General features: G+C 46.0%; 1 protein-coding gene across 2 annotated transcripts in view; it reads right to left on the bottom strand.

Moving 5' to 3' along the window:
- Positions 1-257: 257 nt before the first annotated feature.
- The window catches only part of Syk (spleen associated tyrosine kinase), an 85,381-nt gene continuing 71,631 nt past the window's right edge, over positions 258-14,007 (bottom strand). For both annotated transcript variants that reach the window (XM_078030669.1, XM_078030670.1), the window contains 6 exons: positions 13,040-13,217; positions 9,656-9,865; positions 8,966-9,155; positions 4,343-4,483; positions 3,117-3,229; positions 258-879 (listed from right to left, as the gene is read on the bottom strand). In XM_078030669.1, coding sequence (XP_077886795.1) covers positions 807-879; positions 3,117-3,229; positions 4,343-4,483; positions 8,966-9,155; positions 9,656-9,865; positions 13,040-13,217 — 905 coding nt within the window. In that variant the 3' untranslated portion in view covers positions 258-806. The remainder of the gene's footprint in view (positions 880-3,116; positions 3,230-4,342; positions 4,484-8,965; positions 9,156-9,655; positions 9,866-13,039; positions 13,218-14,007) is intronic.

Below are 14,007 nucleotides of genomic sequence, written 5' to 3'. Positions count from 1 at the left end.
CCGATGGGACACGGGGTGAGGGCAGCCCGACACCACTATGCAATCTCCCCGCGGAACTTCATCCACTAGTCTCCATCACAGCACAGAAGAACCATTTTAAGACCACCTGCAGGGGAGAGGACTTCAGAAGACGTAACCTCAGCTGATGTACCCCACGGTCCTCATTTCTCGTCCAGATGATGCTTCTGTCCCATAACAGAGAGCAGAAGCCATACCTGGGCTTATGATCGTCAGTGACTGGTGTGTTATTTCGTTAATTGGCTACATGCTTAGACATTGTTCTTTTTTAGGCTTCCCAGCCAGCACTTTCTCACCTGGACAGCTTTTCTCTGGCCCAGGACCCGTCTTGGGCTGTCAGAGTCCTGTTTTAGGGGAAGTCGGTTCCTCTGCCGGTCCCTCCCCTTCCTTCATTTCCGAAGTCAGTGCCAACTGGGTGGGAGCCACGGGGCCCTGCCCTCAGGTCTCCAGGGCTTTCTGCGACCCCGAAGACCCCAAGAACGGGAATGACCCAAAAGGAATTTAGAAACATCCGAGAATCCGTCGGCACAAGATCCACCCCGACAAAGGACAGGACCAGTCTGGCAGCCCCTCCAGCCGACATGTCCTCTGTCTTCCTGTGGGACCCCGCTTGCTTGGCGGTTGGTGAGTCCTAGGACAGGTTTTGCTTACGAAGTCACCAGCAGGTCCCCCCGGGGCGGCTCTCTCCCCCAGCAGCCGGAGATGGAAGGGCTGGAAATCGGTGCCTATGAATACATGCTCCTGAGATGGCTCCTGACTGAAGGCAGCGGTGGGCAGGTACTGGGCTGTTAGTTCACCACGTCGTAGTAGTAATTACGCAGCCGCAGCTCCACTGCTACGAACCCGGGCCTTTTGTCCACCCTGGAAGGGGAAGAGACCGGGTGGGGGTCAAGGTGCCTGTGAAAAGCCTTTTCCAAGCTGGGGCCTTCGCAGGCCCAGATTTCAAGCAGCTGCGCCCTCCGGTGGTCCCCTACGGTCTCTGCGCCCATCACGGGGTGATCCCCAGCCCGTGAGGAATGGATCCCATCTGATCCCACTCCACACCTGCGGAACCCAAATCTACACTTTTACAAGATCCCCGGGGGATTCATGTCCACTTTGAAGTTAGAGGAAGATTTTTACTAGAACTCAGAATCTTTTAGACCCTAAGTTCTTGGAATCTCCTGGTGATGCCCGCCACGTGTCTGAAGACACCTCACAGGTGAAGGTGGTGCAGGTAGGTAGTGTCTGGCTCGATTTTCTGAAGTCCGAAACTATGGACATAGCTGCAACTCTCCTCCCCACACTCCTGCTGAACATGTACCAGTTTTCCGATAGGGGATGTTATATGGGTTCTTACTGAAACTTCCCCCATTTATTGGGTGCCCAGGATTGAACCCAGGGGTGCTTAACCACTGAATCACATCCCCAGCCTCCCTCCTACCCTTTCAAAGGCAGATCTCGCCAAGTTGTGTGGTTAGATCCTTGTTAAGTTGCTAAGGCTGGCTTTGAACTTGCCCTCTCCTGCCTCAGCCTCCTAGCTGCTGGGATGACAGGGAGCATCACCAGGACCAGCAAAATTTCCCTCTTTTCATGGCTGAGACAAAGACCCAAGCATTCTCTATTGCAAATCTTAACAGGGCAAGGCCTTTCTCTGAGCCAGTGAGGTGCTGAAGTAAGTAAACTACGGGTTAAGGTTTTTTGCAATCTTGATCTCTAAGAAGACATCTACAGCTATCTCTGCTTTCCGTAACAGGAGCAGAGGTCAGAACCCTTAGGAGTACAGTCCTACCACATGGAATTGGTTCCAGGACCCCCAAGGACACCAAAGTCCAAGGATGCTTGAATCCCTTCTACAAAATAGTACAGTATTTGCATATAACCTAGGCATGTCCTCCTGTATGCTTCAAATTGCCTCTAAATTACTTACAATATCTAATAGGATGTAAATTGTATTTACTATGGGAATAGTCGGACTTTGTTGTTTAAGGAATAACAATAAGATAAAGAAGTCTGTACATGTTCAGTGCAGACATGATATTTTCCATCTATAGAAATCTGATCTGCCAGTTGGCTGTACCTGTGAATGGGGAACCCCTGACATTGAGGGGTGACTGTGTTTCTTACAACCTTGAGACTATCCTTGATTAGAAGTTATCTTTCTCATTTTGCAATACTTTTCACTATAATGCAAGTGGTTAAAGTTGCCCAGTAGGTAAACTACAACTTGAGGTTAAGTGGTAGACAACTGTCCTCATTTAACCATTTTGACTCGAGACGGCTGCAGTTCCACCTCGTTCAGTCTAGACACACGGGAACAACCACAGAACATGCCCAAGAACCGAGAGTCTCCATTATAAGAGCGGTTTCTGCAAAACCCAAGATGGGTAGTTTTGTCAAATGGCATCAAAATAAATGGTCCTGCCAATATCTTTGGAATAGCAAACATTTCAACAGCAGTTCCTGAGAAGCTAATAGCCCTTCAAACCGTGGCCTCTGGGCCCACAGATTGCTCTTAGAGAGCATGCCCTGGGGCTCCCGGGTGCCATTCAAGCTTTTTGAATGCACCTGAATTCTGCTCAGGGGCTGTGTGGGAGGTAATCAGGGAAGGAAAATGCATTGCACCCAGAATTAGGGATTGACTTTTGACTCTGCCTGTGCTAGGCAGCCTGCGAATGTTATGTGATGACCCTGAGCCATGCTCTGCTGGACCCGACACTGAACCCATCTGTGATCAGGAGAATCTCCTAATACACTGTAGAACCAGGGGTGCTCTCAGATGGGGCAGCCAACATGGCAGAAGCCAGGATCCCTTACGCCACCTAGTGGTCCATAAGATCATACCTCCTGGTGACACTGTAGACATCTGTAAACACATTCTATGTCATTAGCACAAAGACAAAAGTCACCCCCAATGCATTCCTAGAACATGTCCATGTCGCTAAGGCACATCCGACTGTATCTTAAAGGGGACAGTCCCTGGCCCTCCCCTATTGTTGTTTAGGAAAGGGCATATCTTGATGCATGGCAAGGTAGAATCTGTGCTTCCTGTTCATGCCAAGTGATGCCACCACCCTCCACAGCTCTTGGGTAAGGTGCCAGCAGTACTGGGTACTCACTCGTAGGTCCAGCACAGGTTCATCAGGTCGTACATCTCTCTGGGACACCCTTGAGGGCACCCCATCCGCTCTCCTTTCTCCAGCATGGCGGTAACTTCACTTCCTTTCATCCCCTAAGACATGCAAAAGACACAGGAGCCTTTGAAACACAGTGTTAACCAACAAACCCAAATAACCACCTCACCGCCCAAGACACCAACGAGTATGGGCTGTGTGGTGCCAGTGATGTAAGTCACAAGCCAGGGGCATATCATCTATGAGGTTAGGAGTTAGATCCAGTACACAGATTGGGGCAAGAGCTGTATGTGGGGAACAGGGAATGGGGTGTTATGGATCAGCTACAGAGTATCCCCCAAAAGCTCATGTGTGAGACAATGCAAGAACGGTCAGAGGTGCAATGATGAGGTTATGAGAGTCCTAACCTTCTCCATGGATTAATTCACCAATAGGGATTGCTGAGGTGTAACTGTAGGCAGGAAGGGTGTACCCAGGGGACAGGTCACTGGGGGTGTGCCTTTGAGGTTCATATTTTGTCCCTGGTGAGCAGAACTCTCTCTCTTTCTCTTTGCTCCCCGATTCCCATGTTCTGAGCTGCTTTCTTTCACCATGCTCTTCTGCCATGATGTTCTGCGTCACCTTGGGCTCAGAGCTGTGGAGTCAGCCATCTGTGGACTGAAACCTCAGAACTGGTGAGCCCCAAACAAAATTTCCCTCCTCTATGTTGTTCTTGTCAGGTATTTTAATCACAGCGACAAAAACGAAACAACCACCACAAAAAGCTGATGAGAACATGAGGATATTCTGGATTTCTGCTCTATTTCCTCCTCTGGGGGCTGGTTTCATGTGTGCTTCATTTGTGAAAACTCACTGAGCTGAATTTTAGGATCCGTATACTTTTGATATTACACTTTGATTAAAAAAAATCTGAGAAGTGTAAACGGACTGTAAATGTGTTACTGTCGATAGTCATGGTTTATATTTTAGCTCTAGGGAAACATGGTCTGGATATTTTATGCCTATCTATATGTGTGACATGAAGAAAATACACCGTTCCTCTCAGGTCCGTGTACACTGAGGTCATGTTAATAACCACTGTCAGGAGGTAAGCAGAGACTCAGGGTGCCCAGAGTTCACGATTGGCAGGTTCTTGGGCAGATAATGTGGTGCTTATCCTTTCTGTAAGCCACATAGTTTAGGAAGGAAGTGTGTGGACATGGATGGCTCACTCGATAGGGCTTCTGCCCATAGGAGAAGGCTTCCCACATCAGCACGCCGAAGCTCCACACGTCGCTTTTGCTGGAGAACTTGTAGTAGTTGATGCATTCGGGGGCATACCACTTCACGGGCCACTTCCCGTGGGTCTGGGCCTGAACACAAAGCAGATGGAGAGAAAAGCCACGTGAACCAGGGTTTTATCCCCATTCGCGGAAACCTGGACACAAGCCAAGTGACCATCAGCAGACAGGTGGACGAGCCAAATGTCATCTGCACAGACATTCATCTATGAAAAGGAGGGAGATTCTGATGCCTGCTACAGCACGGGAGAAACCCACGAGCCTCACATTAAATAGGACAGTCGCCACACAGCAAATACAGTATGATCCTGCTTACTCAGAAGGACCCAGAGAAGCCATATTCAGGAGATGTACAGGGGAGAGTGGGAAGTCGTTTAATGGATACAGTTTTAAGATGTGGAGAGTTCTGAAGGTCAGTTGTACAACATGAGCACATGACCAAACAATGCACTTAAAAATGGCTAAGTGGTGAATTTTATGTTACATGCATTTAACACAATTTTTAAAATGGTGAAGATTATGACTCACACAATGCTCTGTGCATGTGTGTGTGTGTGTGTGTGTGTGTACATTTGGAATGAAAAGACAATTTTTTTTTTTTTTGGTGATATTGGGGATTGAACGTAGGCCTTCATGAATACCAGGTAAGCACTCCGCCATGTCCTTAGCTCTGAAATAGATTTTTTAAATCCTATGAAATCTTAAAACGTTAAGCACTAATTTTAGATTTAAATATATATTTTTAAGAATTGGTTGGGTCAAACTGTCAAACTGCTCACTCTTTTTCTCTTGTCTTGTCTTTTTCTTTCACCTCTTGGCTGCACACGGCTTCATGGAGCATGAAGTTGGCAATGGACCAGCCCAGCCTGAGTGTCAGGTCAAGGTTGCATGCCAACACCGGGCTGCTCACAAGCATGTTCAACTGCAACTACGTGTTGGTCTGTAGTTTTAAGCCAATGCTAATTATTTTAGCATAGGCTATTTGCTGTGCCATTTAAAAAATGGAGATTAAATGCTTTAAACTTCCTAATTAAAAAAAAATCCAGTAGTATTAAGAAGATCAAAACTGTGCACAGGGAAGCCCTGGAGGGTTTGGGGTTAGTATGGTACACTGTTGAGTCTTGTTATCACTCCCTGATGTTCCCTTTCATAGGAACAAAATCTCCCCGGGGTGGTGAGAGGGACATGCTCTCAGTGAAAATTGATTTCATTTCACTGATGTAGGTCAGCAGTAGCCATCTGGGGATGTCACTATGGAGATGGTAGGATACCCTTAGACTTCTCAAAACTACACAACCAACTATACTGCTGTCTTAATCGTGTGATGCATTATTTTTACATTTTCTGATTTTCAAGGTTGTGAACCATGTAGTGAGGTGTGCTAATTCAAGTTCATTTTGAATTTTGAACCAATAACCAGGTAAACCTTTAACACATCCTAAACATGCTGAAAAGTCAGTCTCTCTCCATTACTAGCTCCAGCTTCTCTACGGACACAAGCAACTTTGATAGGATCTGGTGTATCTTTCAAGAACAAGCTGGATACAAGCATAAACGGGTAATATGTATTTTTTGGTAATAAAACTAGGGCATGTGTATTCTGTACCTTACTTTTAATTTCCATACTTAACCATGCATCTTGGACACAGCTCTAGATTGACTCGTGCAAAATAATGTCACTTCTGAAAGTTGCAGTGTGTGCTTCCTAAGAAGCTGTCAGGACTCACGGAGCCAGATTCCTACTGAGAGGACACAAGATGGTTTCCAGGGATTTGCTGTGACAGATCCGATCCTGCTAGAGTGCACAACACTGAGTGTTTATGTTTGCCCTTGTGGGGAGCTGTGGATCTAGGGCACTGTGAATACAGCTGTGACACCGCCCGGAGCAGGCTGCCATGCGCGGCTCCCCAGGCACTGGGGAGCCCATGTGCCTCCATTCCTGTCATTTCTCTGTGATCTGACTTAACTCTTGATTCTTTTATGTTTTATTTTGCCAGCTTTATGGCCTCCTGAACTCGATTATTAGAATAAATATAAATATTCTTAAAAATCCTCCCTATCTCTGTCTTTTCAGTGGTGTTGGGTCCTTTCTCACTGCTTCTAACAGGGTCCTGACTTCTGAGTATCCTCCTTTTTCTCCTTCTCTGATTCTCAGAGATCTGCTGGTTTGCTCCTCAACTGTACATTTATATCTAATCTCTGTGGCAGTTTTAAAATCGACCACCAGTTGTATGTTGCTCTTCTTCTCAAGGGACCCATCCAAGCACAAGCAGGTTACTAGATCTTTGCAGAAAGCTTCAACGATTAAAAGAGAACGAATCAAAACGGAAAAGAAAAGCAACTTACAAGAAACAGGCTCTGCAGGGAAAACAAAATAGAAAACCTGTCCCCTGAATCTGGGTGAGCTATGGCTGCAGTGACCAACAGAAGCAGGGAAAAGTGACCCAGCTTCCTGTAGCCGCCATGCTGCAAGGAAGCCCAAGGGCCACAAGGAGGCACTACACAGAAGCGTGCCGGCCCACAGCCCAGTGGAGGTCCCAGGCCACAGGCTGTGGTCAGTCAGTCTCTAGCTGTACGAATGAGCACCATGGAGTTGGATCCCCAGCTCCTTTAGTGAACTGAGTCACTGGGCGGGGCAGAAACCCCCTGTCCCCACTGAGCCAGGCCAGTTTAGTATCAGTAAATGGGCGCTGGCTGGTCTTTCCCTGCACGGAGTTTGCAGTGGTCTTTGAGGCAGCAGCAGTAGATACTGAGGACGGCATTCATATTCTGATGTGTATTTCTCCATGTCTTCCTTTAGGACTGTTCCCAACTGGCTGTCCTCTCTTCTATTAGCCATGGCATTCCAACTTGATGCCTGCTTTACAAGGCTCTTCCTTCTGCCCTGTGTCCTGGTGCCCTTCCTTCCAGACTGCACTTCACTTTGCTGTTTCCCCTGGGCCTTCAGATGGGCTCCCGCTGACACCTGTCTCAGGTTGCTCAGGTCCTACGTGCACCCCCGTGGGCAGCTGCTTTATGAGCAAAGGCACAAGGACGGGGCTGTGTGGGAGCAGGTGCTAGTCACAAATACTCTCCCTGGGGCAGGCAAGGTCAACCAGTGCCTGCTTCTGTTCCCAAGATAACTGACATCCGCCATCCCCTGGCCACCTCCTGGAGTCACGTGCTGCCTCTCAGGAAAAGGGTGAATGGGTGGGCACTGTCCTCTAGGGGGGCTTTTCTGATTATGCAGGTGGTGCAGCTCAGGGAAGATTCCACGGCACCCCCCTAACCTGTGTCTGGAGCCACCCCGTCCCCTGTGTTCTGACACTCACTCATTGACAGATCAGGGCGCCTCCTCTATTTATGAGAACCCTGGACATTTCTAGGAACCTAAAGAGTCGATCCTTCTGTGACACTTGTCCCAATAACTCGGCGACAAGTCCTGTTACACTTTCCAGTTGGTCAACACAGACCCTCTGAGTAGGCTGTGACTGCATTCCTGTGAAGATGGGACTTGTTCCTTTCTTTTAGTTATCAGTTCATCTGAGGGCATGAGAAGGGTGACAGTCAGGAGTGAAGTCACCTTGGCAAGCAGGAATGGTCGTTGTGAAATGGGTTTTTAGGAAGTCCAAACACACACTTAGGCCTGGGCATCACTTGATGTTTTCCTGAGAGTCCATCCTCAATTCTGCGTGATTTCTGCCTTAACAAACCAAGGGGTCTATTTCTTTTCCACTCTCACATAATTACCTTGATTTTTGATTTCCAGGATTTTATTATTTTTATCTCTTACACTTTAATTCTAATGGATACCAACAATTTCCACATATTTAGTGGGAAGACATGGGCCCTGATCTGGACACAGATGATGATTTGGGTGGAGATGATGGATTTATATGATATTTCTCATCTGCTTTCTTTGACATAGGTGCAGATATGTGTACGTTAAGGGCTGTTTTGAAATAGATCCATACCAGATGCTCTGGAACAGTGTTCCATTAGATGTTAGTAGATACACCGTGAATCAGGTTTGAGAAAAACAGCAGAGGAAAAACGCTCTTCTGAGCATCAGTTAAATAAAAGGGCTTAGGGAAACCTAACAAGAATCAACCTGTCCAGCCCATAGTTCTCAAAGCTAATTTAGTGAAGGAACTCCATCCTTCTTTTTCAAAACAAATCATTGAGTATTGTTCCATGGAACATAATTCGAAAGAGACTAATTTGAGTAAATCTCAAGGTGTGACATATTTGAGTATTTCCATTTAAAAAAAATAGAATCAAAGTTTTTTTAAAAGAATATTTTTTTAGTTGAGATGGACACAATACCTTTATTGGTTTATTCATTTTTTATGTGGTGCTGAGGATCAAACCCAGGGCCTCACACGTGCTAGGCAAGTGCTCTACCAATGAGCTACAACCCCAGCCCCCTAGAATCAGAGTTTGATAAGAAAATTTTGGCATGGTTACTAGGGAATCTTCTTCTTCAAATCCTACTGTAATAAAATAAAGAGGAGGTTGATTTACCTCTGGGCTTTTGACAACCTGCTGTTCTGAACATCGGGGACTCATTCCTACCTTGTAGTAGTTTTCATCTGCTTGCAGTGCTTTGGAAAGCCCAAAGTCGCTGATCTTGGCATAATGCTGAGTGACCAGCAATACGTTTCTTGCAGCCAGATCTCTGTGCACAAAATTGCACTCCTCCAAATATTTCATTCCCATGGAAACCTGATGAACCAGCTCTATGATGTTCTTATCCTTGACGTGCCTGAAAACCACAAGGCTGCTGTTAGGAACCATGGACGGTGACCCTCACTCCTCCTGCATTCCCTAATCTCACACAGAGGCAGCAGAGGCAACCTTGTTAACGTAACAGCACTTCCAGATGGAACTCCATTTTCCTGATATTCAATAGGTGTGATTTTCACAGCATGCTCTGAATTGCAAGGAAGGCAGCTTAAAGGTGTGGTCATGTTCTGCCCAGCGAGGGCAGACTTCTTGTCCAAATCATCTGAGGGGCTGATTCTACTGCTGAACCGGAAGTGTGGGTAGAGAATGAGTAAAGGAGAACAAAAATGGGTGGATTACAGATCATCTCTAAGTAACTGGACCCAGAGACTGTGCCTCCTCTCTCGAGGTTTCTGAGCATCGACTACCGTGGGAAGGTGCAAAGGGCGAGGTCTCCCACAGAGCTCAGGCTGCTCTGGGGTCAGCAGGGGCCCTGTCCCTCCAGGCACAGCATCTTGGCCTCTGGGCCCATTGCCATACCTGTTCTGCTGCAGATACTTGTTGAGCGGACCAAGCTCTGCCATCTCCATGACCAGCATCCAGGACTCGGCTTCACAGATGCCAATCATGCGCACGATGTAGGGGTTGTCGAGCTGCTGCATGACGTTGGCTTCTGCTAAGAGCTCATCCTTCAGGGCGGGGTCATTGGCCTCGTTTTTCAGGATTTTCACAGCCACTGTTTTCACCACTCTGAAAAACAGGGCGCAACCTGTGGGGAACTTTGCAGAATGACTCCTGTCTACAAAACTACCTTCCATGAAGCATGGTTCCTGTGCAGAAGTGATGTTATGCAAACACCTACAACAGCCAGGCCTGGTGGCGCACGCCTGTCATCCCAGTGGCTTGGGAGGCTGAGGCAGGAAGACTGCAAGTTCAAAGCCAGCCTCAGCAACTTAGTGAGACCCTAAGCAACTTAGCAAGAGCCTGTCTCAGAATAAAATGTTAAAAAAGGTCTGGGGATGTAGCCCAGTGGTTGAGAGCCCCTGGGTTCAAACTCTGGTACAAAAAACAAAACCAAAAAATCTGTAACAGAGCGCATCTTATAATGCCATGTGATGAACGCCTAGTCTTCTAACCACGCTCTTTTATAGATGAAGAGAGTAACACCACATTACTTACAAATAATGGTGGGGCCCCATGCTAAAGAATGCCCCAAACCAAGCAAAACCCCGAAATGGTAAAATATTTAAAGAGCCTCTACATAAAACCAACCATGATATACATGGATTTCTGTAACATCTTGTGATTTACCAATCAAGATCATGTGATCATAAGATTCCCTTAATAACAATGGAAAATGAATTTCTCAGTGCAGAATTATGAAACACACATTGTTAAAGCTCACAGTTGGGAAAAAAATACTTCTTTTTCCATCTGAAATTTGTTAATTTTAAGCAATCTTCAACTTAGTTTGCAAAAATTAAGATTTTTTAAAAATATTCTAACAAAAAGCACCACCTAGATCATGTTGAACTCTTGAAAATATTCTAATAGAGTGAGGCTTCAATAAAATAAGAGAACTTAATTGTACGTGATTTGAAAAACTGCACCTCTCTGTGATACGATTCCCAGGAGGATGGGAAGTATCTCGTTGAGCCCCCAAACTGAAGAATAAAGAGAGAACTATCCAATAAAATAGATCAAAAAAAAACAACAGGAGACTCACTCTGACACACTAGAGAGAAAAGCACTTGTAACTTCGGGGAATGTCGGTAGTTGACCACGGTGGTCGCTTTCACACAGACGGGTTCAGAACATTAGAGCACCCCAGAAAACCCCCCGGGCCCTCCTGCGGACATGGAGCTACCCCTTCATGCCCTCTCTAGACAGTTGATCATTTTGCTTTTCACATGTGGGTCTACCACCCATTGGGAACTGGTTTTGTGTATGGTGTGAGGCAGGGGTCAAAATTAAGAAGCCAAAATCTTTCAACTCTTGCAAATGTTTAAGGAAGAACCAACAAACTCTTCCAGAAAAATATTAGATGAAGGAAACTCCCCAACTCATTTTGAGGCCAGCATTACTCTGATGCCCCAAATCAGATAATTACGAGAAAAGAAAACAAACTGACTGAGATCCTTCATGAACACAGATGTAAAAATTCTAAGAGAAATATTAATACATTAAGTTCAGTAACTTATGGAAATATATAATGAACAAATAACGGACAAGGAGAGTCTATTCCAGGAATGCAAGGTGCGTTTCACCTTCGAAAGCCAATCAGTGTCATCCACCATATAAACACCATAAAGGAGACAGGCCACATGGTGGTCTCAGTGGAGGGACAGTGTTCAGTAAAATCCGGCATACATTCATTCTTAGAGAAAACTCTGAGAAGTGCAGGAATAAGAGAACACTTCTTTATTCTCATAGAGAGCAGCTAAAACCTATAGCTAACATCATTCCTAATGGTAAAATACAGGAAGTTTTCTCTGTTGGATCAGTGGCCAGGCTACTGCCCCCTTTTATCAGGCATTGCTTTACGGTTCCTGATTAATACATAAGACACACACAAACACAAGGATTGGACAGGAGGAAACAAAACTGTGATTCTTCATTATTCACGGAAGGATGTCCGTGCTTACTGACTAGAAGACTCAGTATGGTGAAGATGCTATTTGCCCCCAATTAACCTAGAGAGCCTCTTCCCTCCCCACACCCTCTAGTGGGAATTAGGCACCTATGTCTATGTTAATACTTCATTAAGCAAGGAATTTAAATATGGCCAACTATAACAAGTTGAAAAAATGTGTGCCTAAATCCATGAGAATTAATATTCAGTTTTAAAAAAAAGATCGTGATTATATACATATATAAAAATAAGCATCGTGGACAATGTGTATATATATACATACATACATACATATATATATACCCCCTACACATATGCTCTGCATATGTACACACATATGGTAAATGCACATGAATATACATACACATATGGAGGGGCAGCCTCAGAAGCAAGGGTTTCTGTGTGTGCTTTTGCCTACATGTTTTTCTTTTCTCATTTACATTGCTGGGGATAAACCCAGGGCCTCTCGTGTGCTAGGCCAGCTTCAGCCCTAGTCCTCATCTATATTTTTGATCTTTGAATCATGCAAATTACCTACTCAAGAAAACATCACTTTTACCAAAATTTCTTCCATCGAGAATACAATGAAACAATGAACCCTATCAAACCTGTGTTAATGTTTTAACCTATCTGAAGAGAGGGCTTGTCTCAAAGGACTTTAGAAATCAGTATTTTTACGGGACATTCTATGTGGGATTCCTTCTAAAGATCAATTAAGATGCAAAGTCATTTTAGTAACGTAGGAATTTTAACTCATTTATGGTACATTGTGATTTTCAATTACACCAGAAAGAAAAAAAAATACAAGTTGTCCTCATGGTATTTGGAATTAAGAATTTTCTAGGTAAGAAAATCGAGACACATTATAAAATCCCCCCAAATAAGCGAGAACGCCATACTGTTGTTTTATTTAAATAAGATGATTCATGTGTGTATACAGGTGCATATTAAACTTCAAAAAAACACACATAACCAAGTGTAGTTAAGAGTGGTCGTGTTTGGGTATGAAGATGCTGTTCTCGCGCATTTGCTTATTTCCATTCCCTGATTTTCTATAAGGCGTGTGTACTAAAACTGAAATCGTTCCTACTCCCAGAGTTAGTACCCGTAATGGATGCTCTCATTATAAGAATACCGGAAATAAGCAAACTTTATGATGTGTAGAGAACTCGGCCATGTCAGGCTGGATCTTAAGTTCAGGACTAACGAATATCATCGATGTATTCTTAGAAGTTTCTAGAACGTCTGCTCATGGGGGGAGGATGATAGCGTAATGGAGCACCGCGACTTACTTTTTCATTTGGTAGTAGCCCTTTTTCACGGTCCCGAAGTTACCAGAGCCCAGTTCCTTGTCCTCTAGCGTGAGCAGGTTTCGGTCCAGGTAGACCTCCTTGGGCCTGATCTCCTCGGGGTCCGCATAGGGGCTCTCGTACACCTCTGTGTCCATGGGCATGGCTTCTATCTGGGGACCTGCAACACAGGCCGGAGACACAACCCTGAGGTGGGACTCCCTGTGAGGGTCAGCCCTTGGGTCGCCGTGGGAACGGAGGGTGTGACAGAGAACTGAATCAGGAAAGGGTCCTCAACCCCAGATAAAACAGTGGGCTGCGGTGGCTTTAAATTAGGTCTGACAGTGATGGGACATCCTGCCTGCTGAGAGGTGCAGCCTAGGTCACCGCTCCTTCGCAGAGCGCAGGAGCAGTGACGCGTGTGACTTCCAAGGACACACGACTTCTGCCTCGTCTGTGGGAAAGCTCATTCCTGAAGTCTTGAGGTGACGTGCAAGGTGTTCTGAGGCCACCGTGTTGTGAGACAGTCCACAGCAGCCCACTCACAGCGACCAAACCAAGAGGACCTCTAGTTAGTACACGGGGGAGACCGAGACGGGCCGCCCTGGCCTTGCCCTGCACCACCTGCAGGGTCCAGCCTGAGTCTACCCCATGGGGCAGGTCCAATCCCGACTACAGAAGTTAATGAAATGGGATATAACTGGTTCTCATTATTCTAAAGCACTGCCTCACGGTGTTTTTACAGCATGAAACAGACTCCAAGTTCATTCACAAAAAGAGAAACTTGGAGATGGACACCTAGAGGACCCAAGGAAACCCTCCAAAGGCCCCACTTCTGAGGCCAGGCCATGACGGGGGTCTCTCCAGGAACTGGGTCTCCTCACGGCCCCACAGAGTGAGTTTCCCTCCACACACCTGGAAGACGAGCGGCCCACACGTCTCCTCCATCCCCACACCCCGACTGGACCTTC

Source organism: Ictidomys tridecemlineatus, chromosome 13 (genome assembly GCF_052094955.1).
Source record: "Ictidomys tridecemlineatus isolate mIctTri1 chromosome 13, mIctTri1.hap1, whole genome shotgun sequence".
NCBI classification, from domain to species: Eukaryota; Metazoa; Chordata; class Mammalia; order Rodentia; family Sciuridae; genus Ictidomys; species Ictidomys tridecemlineatus.
This window is presented reverse-complemented; position numbering and strand designations above follow the sequence as displayed.